At 47.5% G+C, this 12579-nt stretch overlaps 1 protein-coding gene across 1 annotated transcript in view; it reads left to right on the plus strand.

Moving 5' to 3' along the window:
• The window catches only part of LOC135366356 (retinal-specific phospholipid-transporting ATPase ABCA4-like), a 31111-nt gene extending 21426 nt beyond the window's left edge, over positions 1 to 9685 (plus strand). The window contains exons 10-12 of the mRNA XM_064599024.1: positions 1043 to 1216; positions 6969 to 7182; positions 9316 to 9685. Of these exons, the coding sequence (XP_064455094.1) occupies positions 1043 to 1216; positions 6969 to 7182; positions 9316 to 9486 (559 nt within the window). The 3' untranslated portion in view covers positions 9487 to 9685. The remainder of the gene's footprint in view (positions 1 to 1042; positions 1217 to 6968; positions 7183 to 9315) is intronic.
• The last annotated feature ends 2894 nt before the right edge of the window (positions 9686 to 12579 follow it).

Here is a 12579-nt window from a genome sequence, read left to right on the forward strand (position 1 = left end):
GTGCAGGCACCGCTAGGGGTACTACCGATGAGCATCCATGTGGGACATCGTTTCGATTTATGCACCGATAGCTCCCCTAGCGGTACTTGAACACAACTCTCCTACGTGCACCACGTTGCCCTTTCACATACACCCTATTGTCCACCATGTTGCCCTATTCTGATGCACGGAAGCCGACGTTTTCGTTGTTCCGTTTATTTTTTAAGCTGGGTCTGGCTTCCACAATTTTTCTACAGATTTCGCACGCATAAATGCGCCATCGTGCGTCACCGGAAGTTCGTTAGTTAGGTAGGCAACAAGCTATGTGCCTAAACGCGGGTCATGTTTTTCTGCACACACCCTGTATATAGTCACTAAATAGGTCCAACCGTAGAAGAGTGTGGAGAGTGCGAGAAGCACTCCGACCTGTGGGTAGGAGCGCGGGAGCGCCACGCTCCTGAACAGGAGTGACGCCGTCTTGTGAAAAGGAGCGCGCTCCTTACGCTCCTGAGCCGCTACTTAAAGTGCCCAATAACTGTAACACTCGTCGTTGAGCGTGGGAGCGCTGATTTCCGGATAGAGCAGTGGATATGTAAAGGAGGTGGTGTTCCTCTACATGAGTCCTGATCGGCGATGATGGAATGTCCCAGCGGGCAGGTGGTCGTGGCCTCACGCTAAAACGGTGCCTGTGGCAGGCACAGTGGCGCGCGCCAGCACCAGGCACGTCTTCATCGTCGTCCACGGGGCCGCCACACATATGCCTATACATGTGACAATTAATATCAATCAGAAATGTTCCAAAAAGGGAATACAGACGAAAATACGTATTTGGAATGATTGTCATCTAGAAAACCCAGTTCTGTTTTCAAAGCGTAGTTTGCCCTGTGTGAGTGTGTGTGTGTGTTTTTTTCTTCTTCTTTTTTTATAAACTATGTCACTGTTTTGCGGTCACGCATTGAGTCCCTTCTATTTTTCCTGATTTGTTGTGAACTTCGGGAGAAGCTGTATATGGTAAGGTCGACACTAGTCGTCGCTCAACCTGTCTTTTTCCATTTGAAAACAGTGGAGGAAACCGTCGTAAGCTTTCGGTAGGCCTTGCCCTGGTGGGCCTTCCAGACGTCGTATTTCTGGACGAGCCCAGCGCTGGCGTCGATGTCGTTGCCAGGTCCAAGATATTTCGCTCACTGGATGCGCTAAGACACACAGCTGGTATCGCCGTTCTTCTAACATCGCATAGGTAGGAAATCACGTCGTACATAGTAATAATATAAGTCGCTCGAGTGACCTTAGATATTGGCTGTTATCATATCTCATCTATGTACACTCTTAAAAATGAGTTTCACCACATAGCACGCTCCTAGCCAACCAACATTCCGAATTCTCGTCCCTGATTTGTTGAAAACGTGGGGCGGAGCCTATTTTGTGACACTTATGTTGTTTATAATTGTCACAAAAAAGGCGTACGCCTCCCGTTTTCAGCAAATCAGGGAAGATAACGATATCATTCGAGATTATGGTTGGCAAAGAGCGTGCTATGCGGTGAAGTTCATTTCTAAGAGTATACTCGCCAGTAGTGGATGAGTTTGGCACTTGTAATAATGTCATCTGACACACCAGCACCAACTCCAACACAGACAAGACTGCTTCCACTCCGCAGTTGTAGGTTAAAGGGGAACTAAAATGCAAAAACAACTTGCTCTCAAATGAAAGTCCGTGTTTCAATTAGTGTAATGCAAGCAAAATAAGTTCACACAGTGCTACCTTTTAGAAGAAAAACGCAATGGAAACAGAGCCGTCTTTGGCGGCAACGAATGGGATCCCCGGGAGGCAAAAGATTGGCGGCATCCAATGAGACAGCAGGAGAAGCGCGCGCATAGCTATCGTGACCGTGTAGATTTGGAACGGGTCCGATCGTTGTGTTCCGTATTTGCGCGGCGTGATGCGCACTACTGCATTTCTCAATACCGATTCACTGTATTGTAACTAGGGTTGCCACCAGGCCGGTATTATACCGGCACGGCCGGTTATTTGCTCGCTGAGCCGGTTGCCGGTAGGAAGGTATTGCCGGCAGCCTTTTGCCGGTATTTATGGCTCAAGATCTTTCATACGGGTTTTTCCGGGATTTTCCCTTCAACATTCCAATAGAGCTTGAATAAATCTGGAGCGCAGACCCAACTCCGCGCAGTCACCAGCCGTTGTTTCCTTAGTTACTCATTATTATTATTATTACTATTACACACAGGAACACGTTTCCTCGTATTGTCTTGAGCTCTCTCTCTCTCTCTCTCTCTCTCTCTCGTTTTCCTGTGCGTGCTCTTCCACCCCTCGCCCACTTCCCTTTCCCGCGAGTCTCATTTCCTCCTTTCCCTCTATTCCACCTCCTCTCCCTCAGCCGGTATTTTTCACTACGAAAGGTGGCAACCCTAATTGTAGCCCACAACAGTTATCGCGAATGTTCCACTGACAACATCTATCACCACATCCTTCGGACAGCGACTCCAGCCCGACTCGCAACGCGCACTACGTTTTTTCACAGAGGCTGCTTCATGGCGTGGCACGTGCGTGCACGCGCAGCATGGGCTAAAAACACCGATGCACGAGCTGAAACGACGTTCACTGCTTAGCGCAGAAGCAAGGAAGAGTCCGGTATGATTTCGATTGTAGCTCCGTAACGGAATCAAAGTTTTGAACTATGATAAGTACGAAATTGACGTAGCGTGCAACGTAATTTGAAGTGAACTTGTTTTTGCATTTTAGTGCCCCTTTAAGTAAAATGAGATTAAGCTCCTCCGCCCTGACAATTTTAACAATGACTGACTGACAAAGACGCCTGCGTCTCGTTTCGCTATTAGAACACTGCAATGAGCGACTTTTGGATGCGCAGCCTTATCTAACGAGGTCTAAGTAGCCCCTAATAGACCTCTACCTGTTTGTAAACAAATGACGTCATAGTGTTCGACAGCGCCACCAATTTGGTAGAGTTGAACTACGTTCAAAGCTAGGGGCGAACAAGGTCGCGCCCGAAAGCCACGGTCTTGAAAGGATTACGATGATCTCTGAAAGGGACGCGACCTTCAGTCCTACTTATCTTTCAATAGGAGGTAGCGAACAAGTGTCCATTCGTGGAACCCAGCCCTCCCCTTCCGATTTGATCCAGTTTCAGTCTGTCTACCAACATCATGATGACGTTCTCGGGTAGAGATCTATTGGTGGTGCGCTAATAGACGAGTTCAGAAAATCCCAGTGCTCTTTGCGCGCGCATTACATCCTGGGCACTTGCTGAGCGGAGGAACGAAGAATAATCCTTAACATTTCGCTTTCGCTGACCTTGACACGTCGTGGACAATGGACCGGTAGAGGAGAAATCGGAACAGTTTAGAGGCCACCCGTTTCTTTCGTGTTAGTAAACTCCCACAGTTCAAAGCGGCGCTAAGCACTGTGGGATTTTCTGAACTCGTCTATTGCAGCCCCTAGTTGCTAGACTGGTGCGTTTCGTGCAAGAGAAAGAAACATGCTACTACGCGCGTGAGAATTCCTAACAAAACACTCGAAACAGTCGAGCAACTACAACGAATAGTCTTGGCTGTTCGGAATTGGATGGAGGTGAGCCGGTAAAAGTGTTGTGGTATCAGAGGAAAAGAAACCTTTTGAGGCTATACTATGAATCAGGGAAGGACATACACTGTAAAAAATCCGTAATTTTACACAAAAGTGACTGCTAACTGTTGGTTGGTTGGTGGTTGTAAAAATAACAAGGGGGTTGTTGCCGGCATATGTGCCGTAAAGTACTAGTTATTGCAAAAAAAAAGTCGTTTGTAGTGCACACTGCACAGTTCCATAAACGAAAAGAGAGCCACTTACATTAAAGGGATATTAAACTGCGAAAGGCTAGTCCGTAACTGTGCAACGTACACATCAAACAGATTTTGCGCAGCATATATGATGGCACATGTGCCAGCAACGGAGTTAGCAGACACTTATGTGCAGTAAAATTACAGAAAGTTTTCTTAGTGTAATTGGTACAGTAAATCAGCGTGACCAACAAATTTATTATTTTATTGTCGTTTTTGTTTCTGCAATAGAGTTGGTCAGCCAGAACGTCGCAATGAGGGCTGTGTTACGTTTAATCTTTACGTTTGGCACTGATGCTTGAATTCGGAAAACGGACAACCTTTCTCGAGCTTTGCCGCTGCCGTCATTCAGAATGAAGCTGTGGGTGATATCACCGCACCTCCTCTCCATCTATTTCGATTCTGAGTGCATATTCGGAATAAAAATAGTTCAAACTTTTTTCACAAAACTACGTCTCAACTGAATGGTGGCATTCAACAACAACGTGGCATTTCACATTCAAATGTGTAACTGGGCAAACAATGATTTCATTTCATTCACTACCTGCTCTGGACGTGTTGGGGTAACAGTACATTTTGGAAAATTCTTACCCTGTTGAATACAATCACATTTCGGTTCGGGTAAACGCGAACAACCGTTACCACAGCTGATCCAGATCAGGTAATCTCACAGAGTTTGTGCAAAACGGTAGCACCTATAGTATATGGGCCGTAATCCCCCTGTCCACCACTCCTTCCTGTTGTCCTCTAATCTGTCCACACCTGTATGCCGCTCACAGACACAGTTGTTTCGCGGCGCTAACACGCAATAAAGAAAACTATATGGGTCGGAAGCCCTTCCAAATTTACCGCATACTGCTTGACATAGTTGCCAGGCATGGCGCAGCTTTCATTTGCATCTCAACTCATGGCGTATTCCATTGGGAGAGCAGATTTTGCCCCGCGCTGGGTGGGGTGTGAGTGCGTGCTCCCGGCGGGGTCACGCGGGTTTGCTTCGTCAGTGGAATGCTAACAATCGTTCGAGGTACGAAGCACGCGCTGCGCATAGCGCGTGAGCCCGTGCTTTCCGAGGTTAAGTTTGGTCTCGTGGGTCCAAAACTATTGCTCTTTCGAGCAAACGTTTTGCCGTTGCTCCGCCAATGAACCATTCAACGTCTGACACGATCCTGACAATGGAACAGTTTTTGTCCCTGCCCGGGCAAAAATTTGACCCAGCTCTGCCAATGGAATGCACCATTACTGCTTGCGCTGAAAACACTAGCCGCCGCTTCCAGATGACAATAATGTATGTCATCTGTATACTCTCCCCTCTCTACTTTGAGGAGGAAGCGAAGCCTGACTCGTAGAAAAAGAGAAAGGGCGACTCAAGACCTAGTACGTTTTCCGGATACATCCGGGCAGGGTGTCGGAGTGAATCGAAAACCGGAACCGAAAACCGAAAAAAACCGCTATTTTGGTGCGAACCGGAACGGAATCGAAACCGTATACGTTTTTTTCGCTCAGGAGGGAAACCGAAAAATTTATTTAACGGTTTTCGGTCCAAGCAAAAGCTTGGCCGGTTTGGACTACGAGTAGGCGAATGAAACTGTCGTCGTGTGTTCTGAAGTCATGTCATGGATACTTTACAAGGGTTACGGTGCAATGTATGTCGGTATACGACCCTTAGGCTCCCTTCGTAACGTTTTATCGTTCGCGCACATAGACTGTGACTCTCTACCAATGTGCGACCCAAGGGTGCTGCGAAACGGCTCCTCTATCGGTAATTTCGCGCAACGTGTCCCTTGTTTGAGAGCAGCGAAGTTGAATACATGTACGTACCCGCGAGGCATGTGCGTGGGAAGTGACGCCTCTTTTGTGGACAGGACACGAAGAAAAGAAAACGGAGCCATCGAGCGCGTTTGTTAGTTAAGGTGTTCCTCGATCTGCGTCGTACTCGTGCGGTAGTGCTTGCTGGCGAGCAAGCAGCAACAGGCATTCGGATGGGACGCCATCGCACCAATCCAGCTAGAAAGTACTTTACGTATGACATCACGACAAACAAGTCCGTCTGTATATCATGCGCTTCAAGAAAAGAGAAAGCCTATTTGAACGGACAGTGCACCTGCAGGAACCAGGAGCTACCAATTCCACAGCTCCCTATTAATATTAAATACGATGTATGCATATAAACGGGCTTACATTTTGCAGCATTGATTTTTTTCTGGGAATGAATATGTCCACCAGAAGCGGAACCGGTTAAAACCGGTATGAACCGTTATTGTTTTGCTCCGGAGCAGATCCGGTACCGGACCGTTTATGATATAACCGGAACGAAAACCGGAACGAAAAACGTTTCGGTTCGACACCTTGCATCCGGGAAATGCCCGGAGCCCTCATGTTCAGTAGAGCAACCAAATAGGGTGTACTGCATCCTGTACGGTACTCTGGGCAAGAATGGAGCCCACCCGCACGGATGCTTGGCGCATTGTTAACTCAAAATACTGCGTGCACACTGGGTTTATGTAAAGAAAGCCACCTTTCCCTATTGTGGGAGCTGGTAACCCTAGAGTCACCAAATAGGGGTACAGAGTATCGCATTCGTTTTCCAAGCCGGAGACGCCGTTCGGTGTCCGCGATTGGGCCCGATCGTGTCACGTGGTTTCTCGTTCCAAGAACGCGCCGTACCATTTTGAGTCCCCTCCATCCAGAACCGGTTTCCTCGGTTGAGAGCTGGATCGACTGCGCGCTGTTCTCCTTTGGGTAGGGGTCTCTTGAGAAGGGAGATAGGCGTTCCATTTTTAGGCGATGTAGCCGCGCTGGACCCAAGATGGCGGTCTTGCTCGCCGGAGTGTCGCTACTCTGTTCCCTATTTAGCGACACTAGGTAACCCTAGGTAATCCGTTGTGCGAGCCAATCTCGGCAAAGGAAGCGAACCTCGTCGAACAGTCACCAGGCCATTGCTTTTATTGCCGATTTCTAGAGGCAATGGAACTCCCAAAAGCAAAGTTATTCGGATGAATCCGAATTTCATTAAATCTTTAGCGGCGTATGTATTGTAACACGTATTACTTGAGCCGTCGGTTCATCTAAACCGGGTAAATTATAGCGAACTCTGTGACCTAATAACATGAAGCCTCTGACAGACCTGAATTTGTGCAGTATGCAAGAATGCGAACGCACCTGCGACAGAGTCGGTATTTTGGTGAACGGGGAGCTGGCATGCTTGGGTAGCATCCAACACCTAAAGGAACGCTTTGGAAAGGGATACAGCATCACCGTCAAACTTCCAGCACATCGTACGAGTGATGCCTCCGCCCTTAAGGTGACGATGGAGCGCGTTTTTCCCGGCATTCAGCTCAGGGACTGTTATCAGGTAGGTTATGCGGTCATATAGCAAAAGTGTCAATCCTGAGAAACATCACGCACCATAAGCGAATCACTATAACCATTGTAATCCTGAAAATGGTGCATGAATACTACTAACTCCCTCCACTATCTTAGAAATAAGCGTGGAGCTGTTACACTTGGCAGGTAATAGTTGTCGCATATGTTGTGCCTAAAAGTTGCAAAGTTCTACCTGCGTCGTCACTCTCTGCCACAAGAGATAAGGGTTACCGCTTCTGATTCGGTAAGCGAGGAGGGCGTACGCCTTTTTGTAGCAATTTCGGTATATGATAATTGATCTCACCACCCTTTTACACCCTTTATCAGACGCTATGTTGACGTGGGTGGTAACTATAGAAGTTTCCACCTTCTAACCCTTTGTAGAAGGGGATGCCGAAAAGCCGCCATGTTGACTCCCACGCTTACCGTGCATGAATGGTGTGTACCGATTTCGCTAACTTTTTCAAACCTCCTCTGCTACGTATTTATTCAACTCCCAAAATGTAGTATGTCGCTGATCGTATAGCTACAACTTTGTGAACGCGTCGCGAGCTGTGCATGGGAGTCAAGATGGCGGACGTTCGTAGCAGACGACGCGGTTGTCTTCACTCTATGCAGAGGGAGCTAGTATAGAGGCACCCTAATCCAGAACGCATTCGAACGACATGTGTGACTTTGGAGATCGGTGGTCTGGCGCGGCGTAGCTCTCACCTTATTTGTCAGGTAACGGTGACGTCACGACCCACGAGATGTACGTCTGTGGAGAGTTCACTTGGTGCGTGCTTTCTTTCATTCTGAAGTTAGCCTTTGTTAACTCTTGAAGGCGTCAAGTTCGTTTGTGTGTTTTGGAGCGTGGCGACCTGTGATTGCATACATGAGAGAGGGAAGCTGCGACGTCCTAACTTAACTTCTGATGAAGATAATGTCGACGCCTGGCACAGCCGAGTGTCGTAGGCGTCGTTCTCGACACGGTCCTCAGAACAAACGTGTCGCGCATGGGTACTCACTCGGTCGATACATCAAACTCTTTCAGTTGACGGTGTAGTCGAACATATACTCATATAATGCATTGTGCGTACGAGGGCAGTACCACCAAAGGAGCGAGCAGCAATGAGCCAAGTTTTTTAATAACGATCTAGCCCCGGATTATCAATGGCACGATTGGTACAGTACTTCGATCAGTCATATGATTTCATGACGGAACTCTCGAAGCCGTGGGCAGCTCAAATACAGAAAAGTAGCATCTGCTCAACTTCGCTGCTGTTTATAAACAAATGACGTCATAGTGTTCGACAGCGCCACCAATTTGGTAGAGTTGAACTACGCTCAAAGCTATGGGCGAACAAGGTCGCGCACGAAAGCCACGGTCTTGACGGGATTACGGTGGTCCCTGAAAGGGACGCGACCTTCAGTCCAACTTCTCTTTCAATAGGAGGCAGCAGACAAGTGCCCATTCGTGGAACCCAGTCCCCTCCTTCCGATTTGTTTCGGTTTCAGTCTGTTTACCAACGTCATGATGACGTTTCTCGGGTAGAGGTCTATTACCTGCATTTGACAGTAAGAATATGTTTAGCAACAGAAATATCATGATAAACGAAAATAACGGAAGGATATGCGCATGGCCGGTGCTAGGGGTGTGCGGGGCCTGAGGCAAAGGCACATTGCGGGGCCTGTTTCACACCAGCAGTCATGAAAAGATAAGAAATGATAAGATTTTCGCAGTACGGGAATAGGGCAGCAGGAGAGAAGCGTACGAAATCCTCGGAATAGCTTGCAGGGTTGGCAGATTTTTCTTAAAATTGGGACTTTTTCTCATCACATGACGGAATGGCACATAACACATTCTTCTTTCATTTGCGCGCGACTAAGTGCATACTTGATATTTTAAAGAAAAGTAATCCACGGTTGAGGGCTTCGTGCGGCGGGGCCTATGCTAGCGCGAAACCTTACCCGCCTACCCCTATCGCCGGCCCTGGTCATATGCGCAACTGTATGTATGCTTACCGCACGGATGCGGCGCTCTAAACGCCTTGGAAAGGAGTACCCATGGCAGTGATGTTTTCGGCGTTATGGTGCAGTCAGATTCAGGTCTTACAATCTTGCAATGCCTTGGTTCCCCCAGGGACTGTTGGAGTACCAGCTGGACACCTGCCTGCCATGGAGTTCATTGTTCCAGCGAGCATCGGATGTCCAAGCACTGCATCAGTGCGAGGACTTCCTCATCAGCGATACCACTCTCGAGCAGGTCTTCATCAGGCTAGCCAAACGACGCCATCCTCCTGTGCGAGTCTAGACCCCACTCGTTCCGTCCGCCTTCTCATCTCACCGGAGGCTTTTGATTGGAGCGATCACATTGACATGATCCAAGAAATTGTTTTAAGCTCGCAGAAGACAATGCGATAATTATTGTATATGCAACGATATGACCTGTCATGCTTGAACTCGATTCGATTTACATTAAACATGAAAGTAACGATAGAGCTGAATCTGCATGCTCGTGGTTACGTATTTATTCCTTATGCTATACGCTTCGGCTTGTAATCAAGAAGGACGTTAGTTGTAAAAAGAAAGTGGTGGCCAGTTGAGCTTCATGGTGACTTCAGAGCAGACCAGTGGACTTTTGGGACACAACGTGGACACAACGACCTGTGCGCAAGCGCATGACCCTGAGGCGCCGGAGAGGGTTATCTCCGTCTTCACTAGATGGCGCAGTATGAGGACTCCTCCACCCTATGTATTTGTGTATATAATGTGTGTATAAAAATGAAGTCAATTTAATTGTGTGTACCAACATCATGAGTTCTCCAGGGCTCCAACCTTGGGCCACTCCTCTTCAAATGTTTTGTCGACGATCTCGTTATGTGTATCCAAAATTCTAACTTGCTACAGTGTGCCGAAGATATGAAATTGTTTAAAGTAGTCTCGTCCCCATTCGAATGCACCTTGCTACAAAGGGACATCGACAATGTTATCCACTGGTGCCTCACGAACAACTTCGTAATCAACACAGCCAAAACCGAAGTCAGGTGTCTTTCTCTCTCAGAACCAACATAATCGGTTATAATTATAACTACAGTTCCAGCACTAATGTCATCTCCCGGGCTAACTTAGTCCGTGACCTCGGTGTCACATTCGATTCGAAATTATACTTCAGTGAACATGCTGCTCTTGTACGCTCCTCTGCATTGCGCACCCTGGGGTTCCTGACATACAAATGCGAGACATTCCCAAATCCTGAGGATTTTGGTTTGCCTATATGTGGTCTATGTTCAGCCTCGCCTCGCATACGCATCCTTAATATGGAATCGTCTAAGTAACACTGACTCTCACCGCCTATAGGAGCTGTCCAAAAGAAAGCGCATCACATTTTGCACTATCTACATATTTCTGTCACAGCCCGGGACTACAGTCGTACAATTATAAAGACCTACTCCGACACGTTGGTCCCATTCCCCTTTCAACTCAGTGCGACATTACCGATGCCACTTTCTTATTTAAGTGCATTCAATCTCAAACTGACTGCCCACAGTTGCAAGGATGCTGCATTTTGCGATTCCACGTGTGTTCTTACGTAAGCATCCTATACACTCTTTGACCCGAATGTATGTAAAGGGAACCCTATCTCGCGAGGCAAGACCCTCATAAGCTCCCTGTCATGTGATATTTTGTCTGTAACCCTTTCCGTCCTACGCAAAGAGGTTGTATTCATATCAGTTTCCATTTGTCAAGTTCACCTATTTTACTTGAGAGAAAGACTTAATGCGGACTTTGTGCACGTATATCTCATCGAGGTGACGAAGTGCATCCCTGAACAAAGCCCAGTTTTCCTCAACTGAGCGCGTTGTGTACTGGTTAAGGAAATGTGTGTTGTATAAGGAAATCAGGCCGCTGTTTATAGCGGAAAAGTTGGCTCTGTTATAAGTACTAATTAAATAAAATATAAATAAATAGATATATTAAATAAAACTGATTTGTGGTCGATAAGGCCATCGAATACTGATAACTGAGATGTATCGTCATCAGGGTGTGTTGTTAGCACATAGGTCCAAAAGGGATTCAGTGTTTGATGCAACTCTGGTGGTGTCCTAGACCATTTGTGAGAGATGAAAGGTTTGGCGTACTTCAATGAAGTCTCGTGATTCGCTGATCAGGTAATGACCGTTACAAGTAATGGGGGTGCAGTCAATGGAAGGGTAGTTGAAAGTATAGTGCGACCGAAACCTAGCCCTGATCTCTGCCAAAGTTGACTGTAAGGTGACAGGAAAGTTTTTCGGTTCCGAATCTGGAGGCCTATAAGAAGTACCGATAAGCACATGGGGGGAAAACATTATCGAGCGTGATCCATGTGGCTTCCAGCGAGGAAGAAATGTCAACGAGCGACGGGAAGAGGTTCCCTTTAGCACCTACCATATGCCACCACCTCCTCGCTGATATACGCCCTATCTCTGCGAATATATGCGGTAACCCTGGAGTGGTCTGGACAGCTCATTGTCGGAGATAGCAGAGGACAACCAGGTTTCAGTTAATGATAATACGTCGCAAGACGTGGTGTGAACAAGGGCTTGCAGGTGGTCAAGCTTTGGTCCAAAGTGCCAGTGGTTAGCGTGCTGGCCATGTCACGTCGAGACCGGGAGGTATTCGGGTTCGAATCCCGGTGCCGGCTGTGCTGTCTGGGGTTTTTCCTGGGTTTTTTTGTTCAGACGCTTTCAGACATATGTCGGCACAGTTCCCTTAGAAGTCGGCCCAGGACGCACATTCCGCCAGGACGTCAGTCGTGACGTTCCCCAGCTCTGTGAGGCCGACTGCGGCGAGCCCTTTCACAACCACCAACATCACCAGCACCACCTTTGGTACAATACTTCTTATGTTAGTGTAGAGCACTGATATGGAAGGACGAGATGGACCTGGTTGGGACGGTAAGATTGGACGGGGCGGTGAGAGCGCAGTTGTATAGGTGATCTTTGCGGTGCTAGTTATATGGGTTATTTTACAGTGTTAGACTGGGTAACGCAAATGTCCTGCTCCCAATCAGTAACCTATAATGACGCAGTTTAAATGGGCATGATTGTGACTTTCCATATTCAACCAGGCGGCGGCGAGCTAAGCGAGTGGCTGCCGAAAAGCCATTCGCGATTTTTATTGACGAGCCTTTGAGCTTTGAGGCAGAAGAGACGACTTGATCTTTTAGTTTAAAAGAGCGGAACTTTGCAATTATAGGGCGGGGGCTCGTGTCGTTGAATTTTCCAACGCGATGAACACGCTCGAAGTCTGCAGGGTTGCACGTATGATGCCGAGTTTATCACGACATGTTTCGATCACCTTTGACTCACTTTCTGCCCATGACTCGTTGAGGGAGTCAGGTATGCCATAAAATACAGCGTTCGAT

This window comes from Ornithodoros turicata, chromosome 8, assembly GCF_037126465.1.
Source record: "Ornithodoros turicata isolate Travis chromosome 8, ASM3712646v1, whole genome shotgun sequence".
NCBI classification, from domain to species: Eukaryota; Metazoa; Arthropoda; class Arachnida; order Ixodida; family Argasidae; genus Ornithodoros; species Ornithodoros turicata.